Genomic DNA, 17,287 nt, shown 5'->3' on the forward strand with positions numbered 1-17,287 from the left:
TTGTTTCGTTATTTTCTCTTCAATTAAAAAATTTGGTTAGCACCTCAATAGAAAATTAGTATCTCTGATTTCCTTATAAGTTGTTTCTTAGTTGCTATTTCCTGATTTCCCATCACAGCATATTTTAGTCTTGGTTTTGTATTGGTGGGGAACTCTCATCTCAGGTTTTGTTAGGAAATCTCTTGGCCCAGGAGGCCCAGTAGATAGCGAGTAGTGGTTGACAATGAGCTCTGACCCTGGAGTCAGGCAGACTGGGCTTCAGTCCTCTGCCACTTACCAGCATTATTACCTTGCTCGAGTTTATTTAAATGTGCTAGCCTTCAGTTTCCTATTTGAATAATAGCAGCAGGGATAATAATACTTAAAACACTTAGCCCAGGGAGAGTTAGGTGCTTCATATTAGCTATTTTGTTGTAAATAATATATAATCCTAATTTTTTTGTTTTGATGGGTTGTCAGATTTCTTTGATATAATTATGACTTTCTAGTTTAAGAATAAGTAAAGTTATTTCAGATTAATCTCTTCAGTGAGAAATTTTGAAAATGGTGTGCTTAAGGGAGTTTATTACTTAGCTAATCAAGAGTGGAATGCCATGTCTGGAGCTGCCGTTGAAGCTGTATTTTGTGAGTGAAATTTCTATACAGTCCGGACTACGTAACATTTGGTCGACGACAGACCATATATACCACAGTGTCCTATAAGATTAGTACCATAGAGCCTAGGTGTTTAGCAGGCTGTACCATCTAGCTTTGTGTGAGTACACTGTGATGTTCACACAACAATGAAATCACCTAATGACGCATTTCTCAGAAACACATCCCCATCATTAAGTGACGCATGACCTCTCCTTTAGAGTAAAATTTACTGTTTGATTTATTCCTCTCTATTAGAATTATTATATGAGAACATCCTGCATTTGCGTAAAAATTTGGAAACGTGGTCGTGAAATTGCTGTACTGTTATTCCCATAAAGGATTTTCTCTAATCCTCTGATCATGTCAGTTTGGATTAGTTTTGTCTATATATAGTATATTAATAATTGAGTCTGAATAAGTCACTGGAAAGCTTAGGAACATGTGGCCTTATACTCATCTTAGGCTGTCTAATCATAAATGTACTATAATTTTGTTTTACCTAGCCATACAAATATTAAATAAGCTCAGTAGTGAGGGAAAGAGGAAATATCTTTGATCACATACACATTGAACAGGTTTATATTTCTACCTTTGTTGGCAAGCGATCAATTTACATTTGCTGGCAACTTAAATTTTTCTTTAGCTATACTATAATGGGTTTGTATTTTTTAACCTGAACTTAAGAAAAACATTATGAAGGAAGGCTGAAAACTTCTATTCATTTAAAGGCTGTAAAAGGCCAAGTTGGATTGAAGCTTTTAAAACAAAATTGGATCTGGAGTGATGATGGTTTATTTAGCAGATGAAGAGGAGTATCCATTCCACAGCCACAGATACTCCGTGAGCTGGAAACAAGAGAGCAGCTCATGTCAGACTGGAGGTGGTAGGAACAGAAGGATGCTTTTTCAGTTGCCTGCGTTTTTTTTCCATTAAAACCTTTCCAAAAGGGCTGAATTAGTCTTTGTATTAAGGCAGAAACTAATGATAAAAAACAAGGGAGACCACAGTTTTGCAGCTGGTGATAGAGTTGGAAATAAAATACTTTGAGTAAAGTGTAAAGCCAGTGAGTCAATCTTCCCTCCCCTGTCCGCCCCCTCCCTCTTTGTCTTTCTCCTCCTCTCCCTTCTCTGCTCCTTCCCTCCCAGCCTCCCTTCCTTCCTTCTGATATTTAGCACATGACCTTCATGGATTACAGCTAAATTGCTATTTAATCGTTTGGTTTCCTTCTATCCTTTGGATTACAATCTGAGATCTATTAAGGACTCGCGTCATCATGGTCTAGTTGTACAGAATTGGGAATGTATCCCAGCTACATGACTAATTCATATGTAATGACCTTGAGCCAAGGCCCTTAACCTCAGTGATAGTAATCAATAAAACATACCTATCCATTTTACAATCAGCCTGTCAGAGATGTTTAAAAACAACTATAACTTTCTAAAATGTTGAGTTTTCCAGGTCACTCACTATATAAATACAAAGTGATAAAAAATGTAATTCTAATAAGTGCTACTTGTATATAGAATTAGGGCATTTGGGAGTAGGAGACAAAAGTCACACAATTCAGGTTTTAAACAGGCTCAAAATCTCCAGATGAACAGGAGAATGATGGGATTGGAGGGCTAGGAATGTCATATTTTAGACTTGTAAAATTGATAGAATCTCCACCTGCTTCTAGCTGTTTTGGAAAAAAGTGAGATTTTGATAGGCCAAGCATGCCAGTGTTAAATGAACTCATGTGAACTGTAACATTTTTGTCCTCCTGTTGTCATGACTTGGTACAAATAAACTAAGATAGGGTTGTCTGGTTCTGGCAGGTTCTGACAAAGAGATGCGATAAGGAAAATGTAGTGGTATGGAAAATCTGCAGTGTGAAAGGAAAACTGTTAACATTTAATTTATAAACTTTTGGTGCCTGCCTGCCCAAGTGAAGTTTCTCTTTTCTATGAGGAGGCATGCATTAAACATCAGAGCCCTTAATTTATATAGGCTCCTGTTCTGGTGTGTATGCTCTGTTTTTCTGTCCTGAGGAATGATTCATCAAAACACAGGTTCCATGCCTCTGGCAGTTTCTGTTAACTCCTTGTTTTCTGGACCTTGGCCTTCTCGACTAGTATTTTAAAATTAACATAAGTATCTGTTGGGGAGGTGGGGGAATGAGCCTTGATTCACGGTTAGCACACCTACAGCCTTTGCAAGATGCGGCTTGGAGTTGGTGGAGGAGTCATCTGATAGGGGCAGCCTCCTCCTTCAGTTTGGTTTGCCCTGGTAGTCATTCCGGAATTTGTGTCAGTTCAGTTGGAAGTGTTTGTGGAACTCTTTCACAGACCAGGAAGTGGACTGTCCCTTAATGAAGTAACACTCCCTCTGCTGTCTCAAAACTGTCAAACCATTCCATCTTCTCTCTTGGCATTCTACCCATAAGTGGTTTCTTGATTTATGCGGACCTTAAAAATATAGGTGGCTAGAGTAAAGAGGCATTTGTGGTTTTAATTTTAATTGGTACCTGTGTGTGTGCTGCCTCCTAGCGTTTTTCTGTCTTGGAGTGAATGACACTCATTTTGCAGTCTAGCTCCTATCTTCTGATTTGGACTAAATTCAGCCCAGCAGCTAGCCTTTCATTTTCATGAGAAGAATACCTAGCTTCCATGTTATTCTTTAATAATTTTTTTTAAGGTAAGCTAATATTTTACCCCCAATTACTCACAAAGCTTTTCTACATTAAAGTTTTTAAATTTATTCTCATTTTATATTTATCTTTCTGAGCTGAAGCATGCTTGTGAACAAAGTATTAGTATACTCTGAATAAACTGCTTTTATTCTAAAACCCGTCTTTCTTGGGCCTTTTAAATAAGAAATGTCCTTTGAGAACTTTGGAAATATTGAATTAAGTGACTAAGTGACACACACTATATATAATATCTCTTCAGACTAGCTTCAAACTAGTCTAAATTCAGAATTTTAAAAAGGGACGTAGTTCATGCACGCAGTCACTGAAATAGGTCAAGGATGTATCGCTTAAGACTAATATACTTTAAAGAATAAGAACTATGGGTAGTTACTATATGAATGGTGTGCACATCAGAATTCTGGATTTCCCTTGAGTAGTGAGGGAGATAAAATACACAAGTAACTATACCATGTATAATAGTGCCACAGTGAGGCAAAGGTAGGGGAAAGAGAGGACTTCTGACTTAAGAGATTGGAGCAGAGCTCACAGAAGAGGGCTTAAGAATAAGATGGCAGTGAGAAACGGATGGAGAAAAGATGGTTTCAGTGGCTTCCTAGGCGCAGCAGGTACATTCGGGGTTCTAGTGGGAGAGAACCTTTCTAATCGCTGAGTCCTTGGCACATGCTGTGGCAAAGCACTAGTTGTGCAACTGGCAGCAGCCACGTGGATAAGGAATGCTGGACGGGATGCCTGGGGAGAGTGGAGGGAGGGGCTTTCAAAGGCTTTCAGGCTAGCCGCTGAGGGAAGGGGAGGCTTTGATAGGAATCTAGCTCTTCCCCAAAGGAGAGAAGGGAGCACAGAGAAAACAAAAACAAGGCCAGTAAGTAAGACCAGTTTTGCTCTGTTGAGGTTGAGAGAGAAAAATAAATTAGGCAGACTGAAGAATCTTAAATGAAAGGCTAAAGAATTTAGATTTTATCAGGAATATCTGTGGGGTCTTTTGACACTCCCTTGCTGAGAAACCTGTACTGATCAGAGCAGTGTTTTGAGAAAATGATTAGAAGTGTGAGGAAAAGTTTTGGAGGGTGGAAGGAGGACTGGAAGCAGAGGCACCAGTTAGGAGGGTTGAATAAATTTGGTGATGATATTTGCAGATGTAAAAGTTGAGGGAGGTAGGAGAATTAATAATGATGACGATTTAATCCCCAAATAGTAGTAACAAATTGAGTATTTGATGCTTTGGAAGACAACGTTCATTTAGTCAGTCAACACATTTCTTTTTATTGAGATATAATTGGCATACAACATTATATGTTTGTGTGTAACGTGATTTGAGTCAACACATTTAATAAGCACTTAGGATGTGTGGTAGTCACTGGGGTTCTAGTGGGGAAGAGAAAAGATGAGGCCTGTGACCACATGGAGCTTACATTTAATGGGGGAAAGAGACAAGAAACAAGTGTGTATGTATCTATCTGTCTGTCTGTATATATGGTGTCAGATAATGATAAGTGCTCTGAAGAGAAAAAACGAGATAAGAGATAAGGAGTGATGAAAACGAGGGCAGTGTTTTCTAGTCTGTGAGATCCTGTTTGAGCAGAGGCCTGACTGAGGTGAGAGGGAGCCTCTTCACTCCCTGGAAAGGAGCCTCTCTGGCAGCAGCACAGCACGCGGAGGCCCTGAGTGCCCGAAGACCAGCAAGGAGGCCATCCGGCTGGAGTGGAGCTGCGAGGGGCAGAGTGGCAGGGAATGAGACGCACATGTAACCAGGGAGAAGAGCAGTTAGTGTCCCAAAGCCATGGTAAAGAGTTTGAAGTTTATTCTAGGTATGATGGGCGAGCCACGGTCTGTGTTTTCAGAAGATCCCTATAGCAGCAGAGTTGAACAAGAGGAATAGTTAGGAGGCTGTGGAGGCCTCCAGGTGAGAGAAGGCAGTGTCTCAGAGCCAAGGGCCATAGTCATGGAGGTAGTGAGAAGTGGTGGGATTCCAAATCTGTTTTGGGGTAGAGGATTTGTTGGTGAGCTAGATGTGGTTGAGAGAGAAATAGAATCAAGGAATACCCCCCCAGGGTCTATATGGTGGGTTTGTGTGAATTAGAAAAAGCTAATTCTGCCTCTTGGCATAAGCAGACCCTCTCAGCACGTTTGTGTGAAGAAGGCTCCCTTCCTCCCATCAGATGGACCTGAGTGCTGGACACCACCGCCGGGTGAGAGGAGAGGAGCATAGGCTAGGTACCCCGACTTGGCCAGGCATCCTTGTGGAGAGGACTCGACCTGTGCAATCCAATGCAGCAGCCCTGGATGACGACTCCGTTTTTGGCCTGAGCAACTGGATGAACAGTAGTGTCATCTCCAAATGAAGGAGACTGGAAGAGGTGCAAACTGGGGGTGCAGGAAGGCAGTGGAAATCAAGTTCTACTTTGGGTACGATGAGTCTGAGATGCCAATTAAACATCCTAGAGGCAATGCCAAGTAGGCAGATGGATATGAACTTTGGAGCCCAGTGGGGCATCATCAGGGCTGCTGAGAGATTTGCTACTTTTGAGTTTGAAACGACAGCATGACAAGCAAGTGGAGCTGCAGAGTTAGCGTTTAGGAACAAAGATTTAGATTAAAGTTGTACATTGGGAAGTCATTCTGCACAGAGGAATGTATGCAACCTTTGAGGGAAATTATGTTGCAAAACAGGAAGGCTGGAGACTGCCTTTGGAGTATTATTATGCAGTGGAAAGTAAAAATGACTCTGCCAAGCACCAAATGGGAGGAAGATGCAGGTAATGCAGCATGATGGAAAACGAGTGAGGGCATAGAGCATGTTGGAGAGATCAGAAAGAATCAGGGCTTAGCAAGGCTGCTGGAGCTTTTGAGGATGCTATTTAGAGAGAACAGTGGGTGTGAAGGTAATCTGCAGGGAATTAAAAATATGAGCTACTTTCAGAAAATATGCACTGAAAGGGGGTAACATAGGGTTACATGTTGGTTGTTCAAAATAGGATGAAGTGTGTCTGTATTAAGGCAGGATAAGGGAACCTGTGAAGGAGGAAACGTTGAAGGTGCTGGAAACAAAGAGGATCTGGAGGATAGGTGTTTGAAGGAACAGGTGGAGAAGTTACTCTCAGAAATGAGGAAGGATAGATACTTTTTGTTCTGAGGCTTGGAGAGAAGGAAGAGAAAATAGGTTTTAGAAGCAGGAATTTTGCATAAGAGAGGAGAGAAAGGTGAGAAGAGTTTGTTTCTTAGTAAAGTTGTGGTCAGAGTCAGCTGTTTTAGGTGACAAGGCCTGAAGAAAGTGTGAAAGGGAACCAGTAAGAAAAAAAATTGTTGAACAGTGATGAGAGACCATTTGGAAATACAGAGAATAATTTGTAACAGTCCATCAGTGTTTTCCTATGGACCCAAGAGCACAAGAGGAATTGAGGATTCCAGACTGATCCAAATAAAAAGGAAAGAAGTTAAGGGCACCTGGAACAATGGTTCGTAACCCAGAAGAGTGCATACAAAATCACCTGGAGACCTTTTTCAAAAAACTGTTTTCCTTAAAATGTATCAAATTGAGGTGTGGGAATAGGATGACTAGAAATGGGGGAAGAGAGGCTTATATATACTTTTAGAACATTCTGGGTGATTCTGTTAAGTTTACCCCCACCCCCTCACTAGAGAAGACTGTTCTGACCTTAGGGTTAGCAGGAGATTGACAACAGGGTATATGCTGGCTAGGAGCAGCAAAGGGTAGCTGGAAGGGAAGCTAATGGGCTGAAGGAATGAGTAAGGTTTTCTGCAGTGACATCAACAATAATAGTAAGGAGTAGTAAGATTTTGGGGGTGTGCTCAGCTGGTTAGACAGGGACAGGTTCCTGTACTGCAGAACTTTACAGAGCCTTTCGTATGCTCATGAACCTCCAAGAAGGGAATTTAGTATTTTAAGAACATATCTGACCACAGGACACTTTTTTTCATGGAGCATTTGTGGACTATTTTTTGCCGACCACATTTTGAAAATACTAAATGCAACGGTTAATTCCAGTTCAATTTAAAAGTTCACAGGTGTGGAAACGGGAAGCGACAGTGGAAAGGGGGAACGTCCAGTTTAAGATCTTGAAAGCACAGCAAACAGGGCTGTGGCTTTGTTCCTGGATAGCTGGGTTCCTTACTCTCCATCCCTCCACTGAAACTTCTGTTTTCTACTATTGAGTCCAAATCAGTTGGATCATCAATGTGAAAGCTGAAGTTGCAAAGTATGAGACAAAAGTGGGGACTTATGGATTATTTACAAGCAGTGTATGATCAATAGTTCAGTTTCTCAAAAAAAAGGGTTGGATGAAGTCTTTATGAAAACAGACCAAAATCCCATGGCCTTTAGTGTAAGTAGCCTTATCTTTAATTATAAGGATAAGAAAGTGGCTAATTGTCAAAAGAAGACACACTTTGAAGTCTTGGAGCATTTGACAGCAGTGACTCAATACTTGGGGAGTTTCCCCAGCTTCTGAGCAGGGGCAGTGTCTTCGGCTCTAAGAATGCCCCAAATTGTACTGCCTGAGCATTGAACTGAAGACTCTCTTCCCGGTGAAATAAGTCCTATTCTTAAGTTTAAGATGATTAATACTGAATGTTGTCTCTTAAGATTTCCAGAGAAGCCAGTGATTGGTGATTGCTGAGGACAGTGATTGCTGGCAGGGATTAGACATTTAAATAGCGTGATTTTAGTTTTTAAGAATGATGTACTGTGAGTTTCACCAGCATACAAGTCAGCTTGCAGAGCTGAGACATGCCAAATGAGAAAGGTCATAAACAATTCTCAGCTGCCCCCACTGTGTGTTTCACAGGTCACAAGTTTCCATTCTTTCGTGCCAGTTGATATCATCACTCCATTCCTTCCCTTATGTGTCCTATCTTTATTATTGAATTTTCTCTCATAATCCTCTATTAAAAAAGAATTATTACACACGTGCATTCTCTTTGGTTACGGAAGTGTACTTGTGATAACTTTTGTGTGTGACCCAGCTGAAGTATTCAAAGCACATGGAAAGCACTTACTGCTGACAGTTGTACATTCTATGTATTTATTTTCCCCTGCAGATGCCTGAACTTTCTTTTCTTCACAGGTAAAGTCAGTGATAAACCTTTTGTTTGCTGCGTACACTGGAGATGTGTCTGCACTTCGAAGGTAGGTTAACAGGGTGGATGAGCATTTGGTTTGCAGATGTTTATGAAGTTGCTTCTGGGCAAACAGCCATTTTAAGGCTAAAGTCTCATTTCCATTTCCCTCTAATAAAAATGACCCAAGCAAATTTCTATTAAATCCCCACTGCCAGCGCGTTAGGCTTGCCATGCAGTCTGGTCCTTTTCTACCTCCTATGAAAGCCCAGACGTCTGTTTTCTCAAGGGGTAACTTCCTGCTAGTCTAGCTGATGAGTATTAGTGTTTTACTGGAATTGAGCAATGCCTTCTCAGTCCCCATCTACCCTCCACTCCCCATCTTTGGAGGTAACGGGAGCAGGCAAATAGGGGCATTTGGCATTCTGCAGATCACCAGGGTTAGAAAGGCCACATAGTGCTGTATTCTTAACAGAAGGTCTCTTGTATAGTTGCAGCTGAACTTTAAGGTGGAAAAATGTCTGTGCTTAATTTCCACCTGTTTTAAAGTCTGCTTAGAACTTGCATCAACGATACTGTATTATAAACTTCAAAGTGGCTAAGAGACTAGATCTTAATTGTTCTCACCACAAAAAAAGAAATGATAATTCTGCAATGTGATAGAGATGTTAGCTAACACTGGTGATCCTATTGCAATACACAAATGTATTAAATCAACACCTTGTACATCTTAAACTTACAGTGTTATATGTCCATCATATCTCAATTTAAAAATGTGCACTTTAAAAACATTTTTTAACACAAAGTCTGATTAGTACTTGTAAACTGTAGACTGTAAAATATTAAACAATGGAGGTCTTAGTGAAAATATTTAACTGTAGGATAGATATCAGTTTCTTGCCCTTCTGAGGCACAAATTTTGGTATAGTTGTGCCACTCTTCTTGAATTTTGAACAAAATGTAATGAAGCTTAATTCTGTGAGAGATGGTGAACGTCTCCTCTTACCCAAAGGGCCAAGCTCAGGAAGAGAGGTGAATGGCATTTATCTGGGACGCCTGTGGCGGGTGAACTGAGAGTCAAGTTTCCATGAGTGAGCCTGGTGGAAGGATGGCCCCTGTCTCATAGGACCTTAGATTGGACTGATGGAGTAACTGTTACAAGTGTGAATTAAACTTTGCATATAACGAATAGCTATGCTTACAAATTTTCAGATTTGCTTTGTCAGCCATGGATATGGAACAGCGAGACTATGATTCTAGAACAGCACTCCACGTAGCTGCCGCAGAGGGTAATATATACACCACTCATCTTTTTTTTTTCCCCAGACTAATTTCTAATCAATACTAAAATCTGCTTGTTTTGTTTTGGATATAGGTCATGTTGAAGTTGTTAAATTTTTGCTGGAAGCCTGCAAAGTAAATCCTTTCCCGAAAGACAGGTGAGCATGAGTGTTACCTTCTAACATGTAATTGGGAGGTCGGTATTTTATTACACAGGGCTATCATATTCAAGTGATGGCCTGTTCAAATCCATTCCATGTATGTTGGAGACACTCCTGAACTTGCTATGATGTCTTATAAAGGCGACACACAAAACCTTATTTCTGCTAGGGAGATCATTCTCTCTCCCATATCTTGTTTCTTATCTAAGAATGGTCTCTCATGTAGAATTTCTCAGGTTAGTCTGAAGGTTAGTCAATACACAGTATGAAGAAAACAATTCTTTGTGTTTGGAAAGAGAAAATAGGAATTTTGTCCTTAGGAGGCTTTTTACACAGGGTAGACAAGATAAACATTTAGAGAAGCATTTTAAAACTGGTAAGAAAATTAGTGTTACAGAACTCCAAAATAAATATATTGGAGTTTGTTGAATTTCTGGATTTGGGTGGAGTCAGTTTTAGAAGGCTTCGTGGAAGCTGAGTTTTAGTCAGTGCTTTGGGGAAGAGACAAGACTTGAAGGCACAGCGGGAAGAGAAGGGCACTCTATCCCCAGTGGGAGAAGTCGGCCTGGAACATACTCTGCTCCTGGCCTCTCCTTCGGGTCCACAAGGAAAACTGTCAATCAGAAATAAAGCTTTAGAAGAATGGAAGGAAAAGATACTTGATTGAGAGGTTTGATATGTATGATGAGGAGTTTGGATTGTCTATTTGAGGCCTGTATTAAGTAAGTTGGAGCAAAGTGATTATCCTCTAGCTATTAGATACTTCTCGTTCAGTAAGGTTTTACTCTTTTTCTAAGTTACAGGTTTGGGTTTTATTAGATCAGCCTGCAAGAAATGCAGACAGGTTATGTTGTCGGTGTCTGTAAACTGTTAGCAGTTTTGTCACTGTGATAACACTTTGGTTATCCAACTTTATTCTTACAGATGTTCAAAAGCATGATTAAAATGACCTTTATTGGCAGTATTCTAAAACCTCATGGTAGAGTGACAGTCCTCCCTTTTTTCCTCCAAATGCAATGCCCATACTAGCTCTTTCTAGAGCAATAAACTGAAGAGCATCGTTCCCCCCATCCCTGTGTGTGTAATCCCAACTAAAACACTACCACATGCCAGAAATATTGACTGTGCTTTGTATATTTAAGGATTGAAATGTTTTGTTTTGTTTTTTGCCCTAAACTGGCCTCTAGGAATGTGGAAGCAGAAGTACCCATCTGATAGGCAAAAGTTAAGCTAAGTAACTAACTTGGTAACTGGGCATTCAACTATTTCAGAGTGTAAACTAAACCTAGGCAATTCTTTGCTCCGTTTCTTAGAATCAGTGTCACCTCAAATTGTAAAATAGGTTTGAGTGAATTTAGTGTATTCTTTAAAGTTGATATTTTGCATTATTTTATGGAAGGAGAGTTGTAGAAAAAGTAGCGTGCAGTTAACATTCAATTTTCCAAAGAGACAGATAGTTACATGCTGTAGAAAAAGAGAGAAAAGTCCCTCCACCTCCCGACTTAGGGCCACTGCCTGCCTGAATTAACGAAGGCCGATACAACTTAATTCAGCTGTTTTTTGAGAAACACAAAGATATATGTAAAGTGTTACTTACCTGATTTTAAAAATTAAGAACAGGCTGCTAAACTTTATCCAAAAACATTTTTCAAGTGACACTGCTTTTAAAAACCTTTCAGTTCCACATCGTGACCCCACATTAAGAAGGTAAAAGGTTAGGGACAGAGATGGAGAGGAAAGAAGGAAAGGGAAAGATGGAAAACCAGGAGGTGGTGAGAGTGGCACATGAAAAAATGGAGTCCAGGAGCCTGGCAGCCACGGAGACGTGAAGTGACATGCGTACAGAGAGAGGATGGGAGAGGCTCCATGGTTGATGAAGTGTCGGGGACCCGTCATCATACTCTGTCATTCACTGGGCTGTGAAGTTCACAGTGCTGTTTCCTCTTACAAAAGCCTAGTCAGCTGATTAACCACTGCCGGCAACTCGTTTCTTCTCTTCAGTGTTCATCTGTATGGCTCTAAATAGTACAGCCCCAGAAACACGCTTAGCATGAGAACGAAAGGGTTGTTATTCTTCTAGTTGTGTAGTGGTCCCAGGAGCCCCTGGATTCCCATCCTTACCTGAGATGATGAGAAAGTCAGTTCCTCTGGGCCGATCTTGCTCCTCCCATGTGTGTTTGAGCCCTAATGAGGTCGGGGTTATTTCCAGACTTCTGAGATTTATTATGATTTTGAATTGACAGGAACACAAATTTTCTATCAAAGGCCAGGGTGATGGATGTTATATACCTGAACTTTCTTCATTTTATTTAAAGAGAGATCCTTTGGGCTTTGCGTGAAGTTAAAATTCAGGAATGCTAGAGGAGTCTATCGTATCTGTCACCACTAGAACTTCCCCTCCATAAGCACTTAGATATGGAAACAAGATCTTTTGTAGAAGATATTTTTCTCTTCCTTCCCATATCCCAAGTTGTCTCTGAGACCACTTTTGAATTATAAATCCCTTTCTGCATTTCTTCAAATAATATTGCTAAAATGGCTAAATTTGATTGGCCCCTTAACCTGCATTTAGAATCTAAGAATGCTGGATTATCAACTTTGTACAACATTACCTAACAACCCGGTCCACACTGTGCGCTTGCTTAGGTGGAATAACACTCCCATGGACGAAGCACTGCACTTCGGGCACCATGATGTATTTAAAATCCTCCAGGAGTACCAAGTCCAGTACACGCCTCAAGGAGACTCCGACAATGGGAAGGAAAATCAAACCGTCCATAAGAATCTCGATGGATTGTTATAACGGTCTTAATCCCAAGATTTAAATCACTTACCTATTTAATTGTGGAAAATGATTATGAAGAACGTGTGTATTTCTATCTGGTAGTGATGTATATTTTACAACATTTGTCATTTCAGTGTTACTGGAGTTTTCTTCATTGTAGGCACAGGACAAATCTGATCTCTTTGGGAAAAAATAGAAATAAAACAATCTCCCTCCATAATGTGAGCAATATTTACCTCGTGCATTGTATAACTTGATGTACAAGAATAGTTACCAATGCTAGCTTAACTGTGTGATCTTCATCACTTATTTTTGTGCGTTCTGTGAATTTTCACTTTATAGTGGTGATCTGCTGATATGCATTTATAAATTAAGCTCTGTTGTGCAGTCAGTCCAAATGGGTCAAGGCTGTCTTTAGAAGCAAAATAGTGTGATTTTCATGACTTCAAATAGAGATTTAGTTTGAGTGTTTGAACAAGTATATGCTTGTGTGTTGAATATGTCTCCCACACTCTAGCTTCATGAGGTGACTCTTTAAAAATTATAATAGTTAACAGCTGTCAGTAGAATAGACCAATTCTGATTAGACTTTATCAGGGAATCTGTTTAAGATACATTTGGTGACCAAAACATAAGTGTGAATGTAGTTATAATACTTTTGAAAAACTTTCCTTTTTCTATATCCCCTTTGTCCAGCCTCTCTTCCCAGACATTTAGCTATTTGCCCCTCTCCTTTAGCTGGGAAAGGGGGTGCTGGCATACTATGCAGTTTTCATGTTCTCCACAAGAAGTCAGAAAATGCCTCATGTTTCTGGCCTCTGAGCTACAACTATGCTGTATGTCTACAGAAGATGAACCAGAGACAAATTCCTGAGTACAAAGCAGTCGAATTCATCAGCCTAAAAAAGGAAGGCATGTGCTACTGCAGCTCTTTAAGAGGATATTTTTCAGCTTCCAGGTTAAAGATAAAGATAAATTCAGAAGTGCTCTAAGCTACCAAAGTTGGGAACTGCTACAAATAATCTTTGTTTTTAAATCTGGCATTAAAAGTCTGCCTCAAGCTATTTGTTCTATTTGGGGGACCACTAAATCACTCCAGTTTTCTCCCGGTTCTCTAGTGTATAATTTTTGGTGGCTTTATAGTTTAATAATAAGAAAAGGCCATTTCACTTTAAATCGAGACCCATCATTTGTCTTGGGGAGGAACTGCACGTATACTTTATCCTATCATACCTCCAAGGTAAAGGGGAGTTAATGAGGACTTCTGATATTAAGCGTGCGCGCGCGCACACACACATACACACACACACACACAAATGGACTTCTTTGAAGCTGTGTTTAGTGGAATGAGCAGAGTCCTCCACTACACAAATGCTAGGTGTTACATTAATATAGCAAATTCCTTTTTTTCTTTTCTGTAAGCACACACTGCTTCTTCCAAGCCGTATCATGCCTGATGGCCCCTGGCCCACCCTAGCAGCCGCCAAGTGTTCTGATTTTTGCTTCCAATCTAAGTCAATGGCTTCAGCCAGCACCCTCTGCCTCCTCTGGTGGAACCATGGCCAGTGTTCCTTAACTGATCTGTATCAGGCACAAAGCCTTTCTCAGGTGTGTCTTTCTGTGGGGATTATGGTGGCTTGGCGAGCAGCCCTGCTGCCGTGTCCCTGCCCCGTGGATCAGTCCATCAAGTCATGTAGACAGGTAGTATTTGCAAAATGCTGCAGAAGAACAGCATTATCCCCAAAGATATTATGGGGTAGACACTCTTTAATTGAAATCAGTTGAAATAACTGATCAAATAGCAGCTTGCTTTGTATGATTAAAAGGAAACATTAGGACAGTTCAATTGTGTGGCTTGAAGATTACCAATGATTTTGAGGCTTTTCTCTAATAAAAAGAGGTTCTAAGGTTCTAACTATTATTTGGGAACAAAGAGAGTTTTCATCTTTTCTCAGATCAGAACTATTTTGGAAAATCTTTGTGGTTTAGTAAAATGTGTCCTTATTTATCCATGAGGTTATTTATGACTATACGCCAGTTCCTGCTCTGGCCGTTTGCTGTTGGCTGGTAATAATGAGTGCATTTGGTTTCCATGCTTTTGACTGTGCTGTTAACTGCTGCCCCCAGTACACTCCAAAGATCTTATTGTTTTGGCTTGAGGATTACATGTGCTTTTTCTGTATCATGCGAGCTCTATATGGTCATGTTATTTAAAGCTTTGTCTACATTGTTGTTTCTGCTGGTCTCAGTTCTGTGCTGTCCCCACTGCTGCCCGCACTGCCCTTTAGCTGCGAGCTGGATCAGCTATCAACCATTTGATGCTCTTGTCTGGCAGGGACTGAATGACCTGACGTTGGATTTAGATTCTTCCTGGGGATTATATGGCTATGAATGTATTTGCTTCCAGAACCTCCCAAAGTGAATCTAATCTTAAAATTATAAGTTGTAAGTATTCTGAAATTGGGAAATACTTATTTTAAATGAAATCAGGTAGTGTTGCTTTTTACAGTGTAATAAATACATGTATCAAAAAAAACTGTGAAAAATGAATTTTTTTTTTTGCAAACAAGGTTTGCTCCTACATCACTGGGTTAGGAACTCTGTTGAGCATAGAGACTGTCTAGTTGGTCCACATCCATTTCTAATGCCTACTATGAGACAGGGCCTATGCAAGGTGTCAGGTGGGGTTACCCTCGTGATTAAGGTAAGAATCCTTCATCCTTGAAGGTGAGAGGATGGACAGACACAATTGCCGTCCCCTAGAAACGAACACTACCCTTTCACAGTTAGGAAGTGCTCAGTAAATACTGTTGAATTGAGTCATTAAACATGTCCTTCACTAGGAGGGGTTCTAACCTCCTTTAATGAGGGGAGAGGTTATTTTCACAAAGCCTTGACATCTGTTTGGGGAGCTGAACCTAGTGCTGCCACACTAGAGTCTGAGTTCAACCAGCTGGTAAACCACAGCTCCTGACTGGTTCATGTGCGTGTGGAGTGGCATTCACCTCCACTGCTGGAAAACCCTGGTCTGCAGGTGTAGGGTTAGCGGCTGGTTTCCTTACTATAGAGAAGGTACAAGGTTGTTTGTCATAAAGTAATTTACTTTGCTATATGAGTCAGTCCATCTGCATTACTGACATTTTAGAACTGGAAGACATCAGAAATAATCCAATCCCACTCTTTCACAAATGAAACTGAGACCCAAGAATGGGCCATGATACCGAACTCTTAGTCCCATGTTCTTCCCCTACATGCTATCACACTGTGCCCACTATGGACAGAATATCCAGCTACTTGCGTATTAGCTGAAACCGGGCCTCTGTGGAGTTTTAAGGAGAAGCATAAAGGCTACAGTGTTAAGTCCTGCAACATGTGGTCAGCCCGAGCTCTGCATGTCTACATTTGCAGACAGAAGCAGGACATCAGTGCAGGGGAAACGGGTGAATAGTCCCAAATAGTGAAAAATTAAATTATACCTGTTCTTGATACGTGATCATCTTATTTCTGTGGAACTTTTTTAGGGGCTGGTGTAATCTTCCTAATTTCACTTGCTAACTCATAGTGAAATGAGTAAATTCATAAATCAGAGACCAGATGGCACAGGGAAAGTGCCCATGAATATGTGAGGTAGTACTTTAAAAAAAGGGCTTCGGGGGAAAGGGCTATTTGATAGTTATATAAGGAAAGGATGGGATTTACTAGAAGATTAGGGAAGGTATGTGTGTCTTGGGATGGGAGGGATTAGAAAATTTAGTTATTAAAAAGGGGCAAAGATGGGCATTTTATTTCTATTCTGGAGCCTGAACCTGACTCCAGGCCTCCATGTGCCCCCGCCTTGCCCCTCATGTCTCTCCAAACAGTCACTACAGAGTCAGCTAGGACAAGCAGTCATCAACACAGAACACTGTCAAGACTGCTTCCTTCACGTACAAGAAACGGAAAGACGACCAACAGACACCAGCACTAGGGTCTTCAAGTGGTGTAACAGCAGCAGGAAAGGCAGTTTGATAACAGCTGTTTGACAGCTTTCTGCCTTTTAGGTGCCTTTATATTCTTTGTATACCCAAGAGGTTGGGATAAATTTAATAAATAAGTTAAAGCTGCCTAAGTATGGTTCTTTTTTCACTTGGGCAAGTAAGGTGTGTAATTTCTCAGTATAGCAAATATATAACCTGAAGTTAGTTCACCAAAACCTGGAGGCTGAGTATTATTTAGTCAGTATCATTTAAGAGCTATATTATATAAGCTCATCTCTATAATCTTTAGCCTTCCCCAAACTGCTTTTAATGCTATTTCTTTGAAATTATATTTTTATATAACATTTAAATGATTTGCAGCTTTTGGCCATGTTTGTTTCACTAAATCTTTCTTCAGTTTTAATAAGGAAAGTGTACTACAACATATGATCCAGTGTCTCAGCACATGTTAAGTCCACAAGAGCAGGGATCTTTGTCTTTGTTTACCAGTGTTTCCCAAACATCTGGAATAGTGCCTGGCTCAGGGCAGGTGCTCACTATTTTTTGATGAACCAATAAATGAATGAATCTTAACTAAGAAGCCACTCAACTAAATACCCATTACTTTGGGAACAGCATCCCAGTTCAAATGGTAGGTACCAGGGTTTTCAAAATAATTTCTAATTTTTTCCTGTTTTCCCTG

General features: G+C 40.4%; 1 protein-coding gene across 2 annotated transcripts in view; it reads left to right on the forward strand.

Moving 5' to 3' along the window:
* Positions 1 to 15,164, forward strand: part of GLS (glutaminase) — an 80,169-nt gene extending 65,005 nt beyond the window's left edge. For both annotated transcript variants that reach the window (XM_023622236.2, XM_023622238.2), the window contains exons 15-18: positions 8,410 to 8,471; positions 9,614 to 9,690; positions 9,777 to 9,840; positions 12,490 to 15,164. In XM_023622236.2, coding sequence (XP_023478004.2) covers positions 8,410 to 8,471; positions 9,614 to 9,690; positions 9,777 to 9,840; positions 12,490 to 12,646 — 360 coding nt within the window. In that variant the 3' untranslated portion in view covers positions 12,647 to 15,164. The remainder of the gene's footprint in view (positions 1 to 8,409; positions 8,472 to 9,613; positions 9,691 to 9,776; positions 9,841 to 12,489) is intronic.
* Positions 15,165 to 17,287: the final 2,123 nt, after the last annotated feature.

The sequence above is a fragment of the Equus caballus genome, chromosome 18, assembly GCF_041296265.1.
Source record: "Equus caballus isolate H_3958 breed thoroughbred chromosome 18, TB-T2T, whole genome shotgun sequence".
NCBI lineage: Eukaryota > Metazoa > Chordata > Mammalia > Perissodactyla > Equidae > Equus > Equus caballus.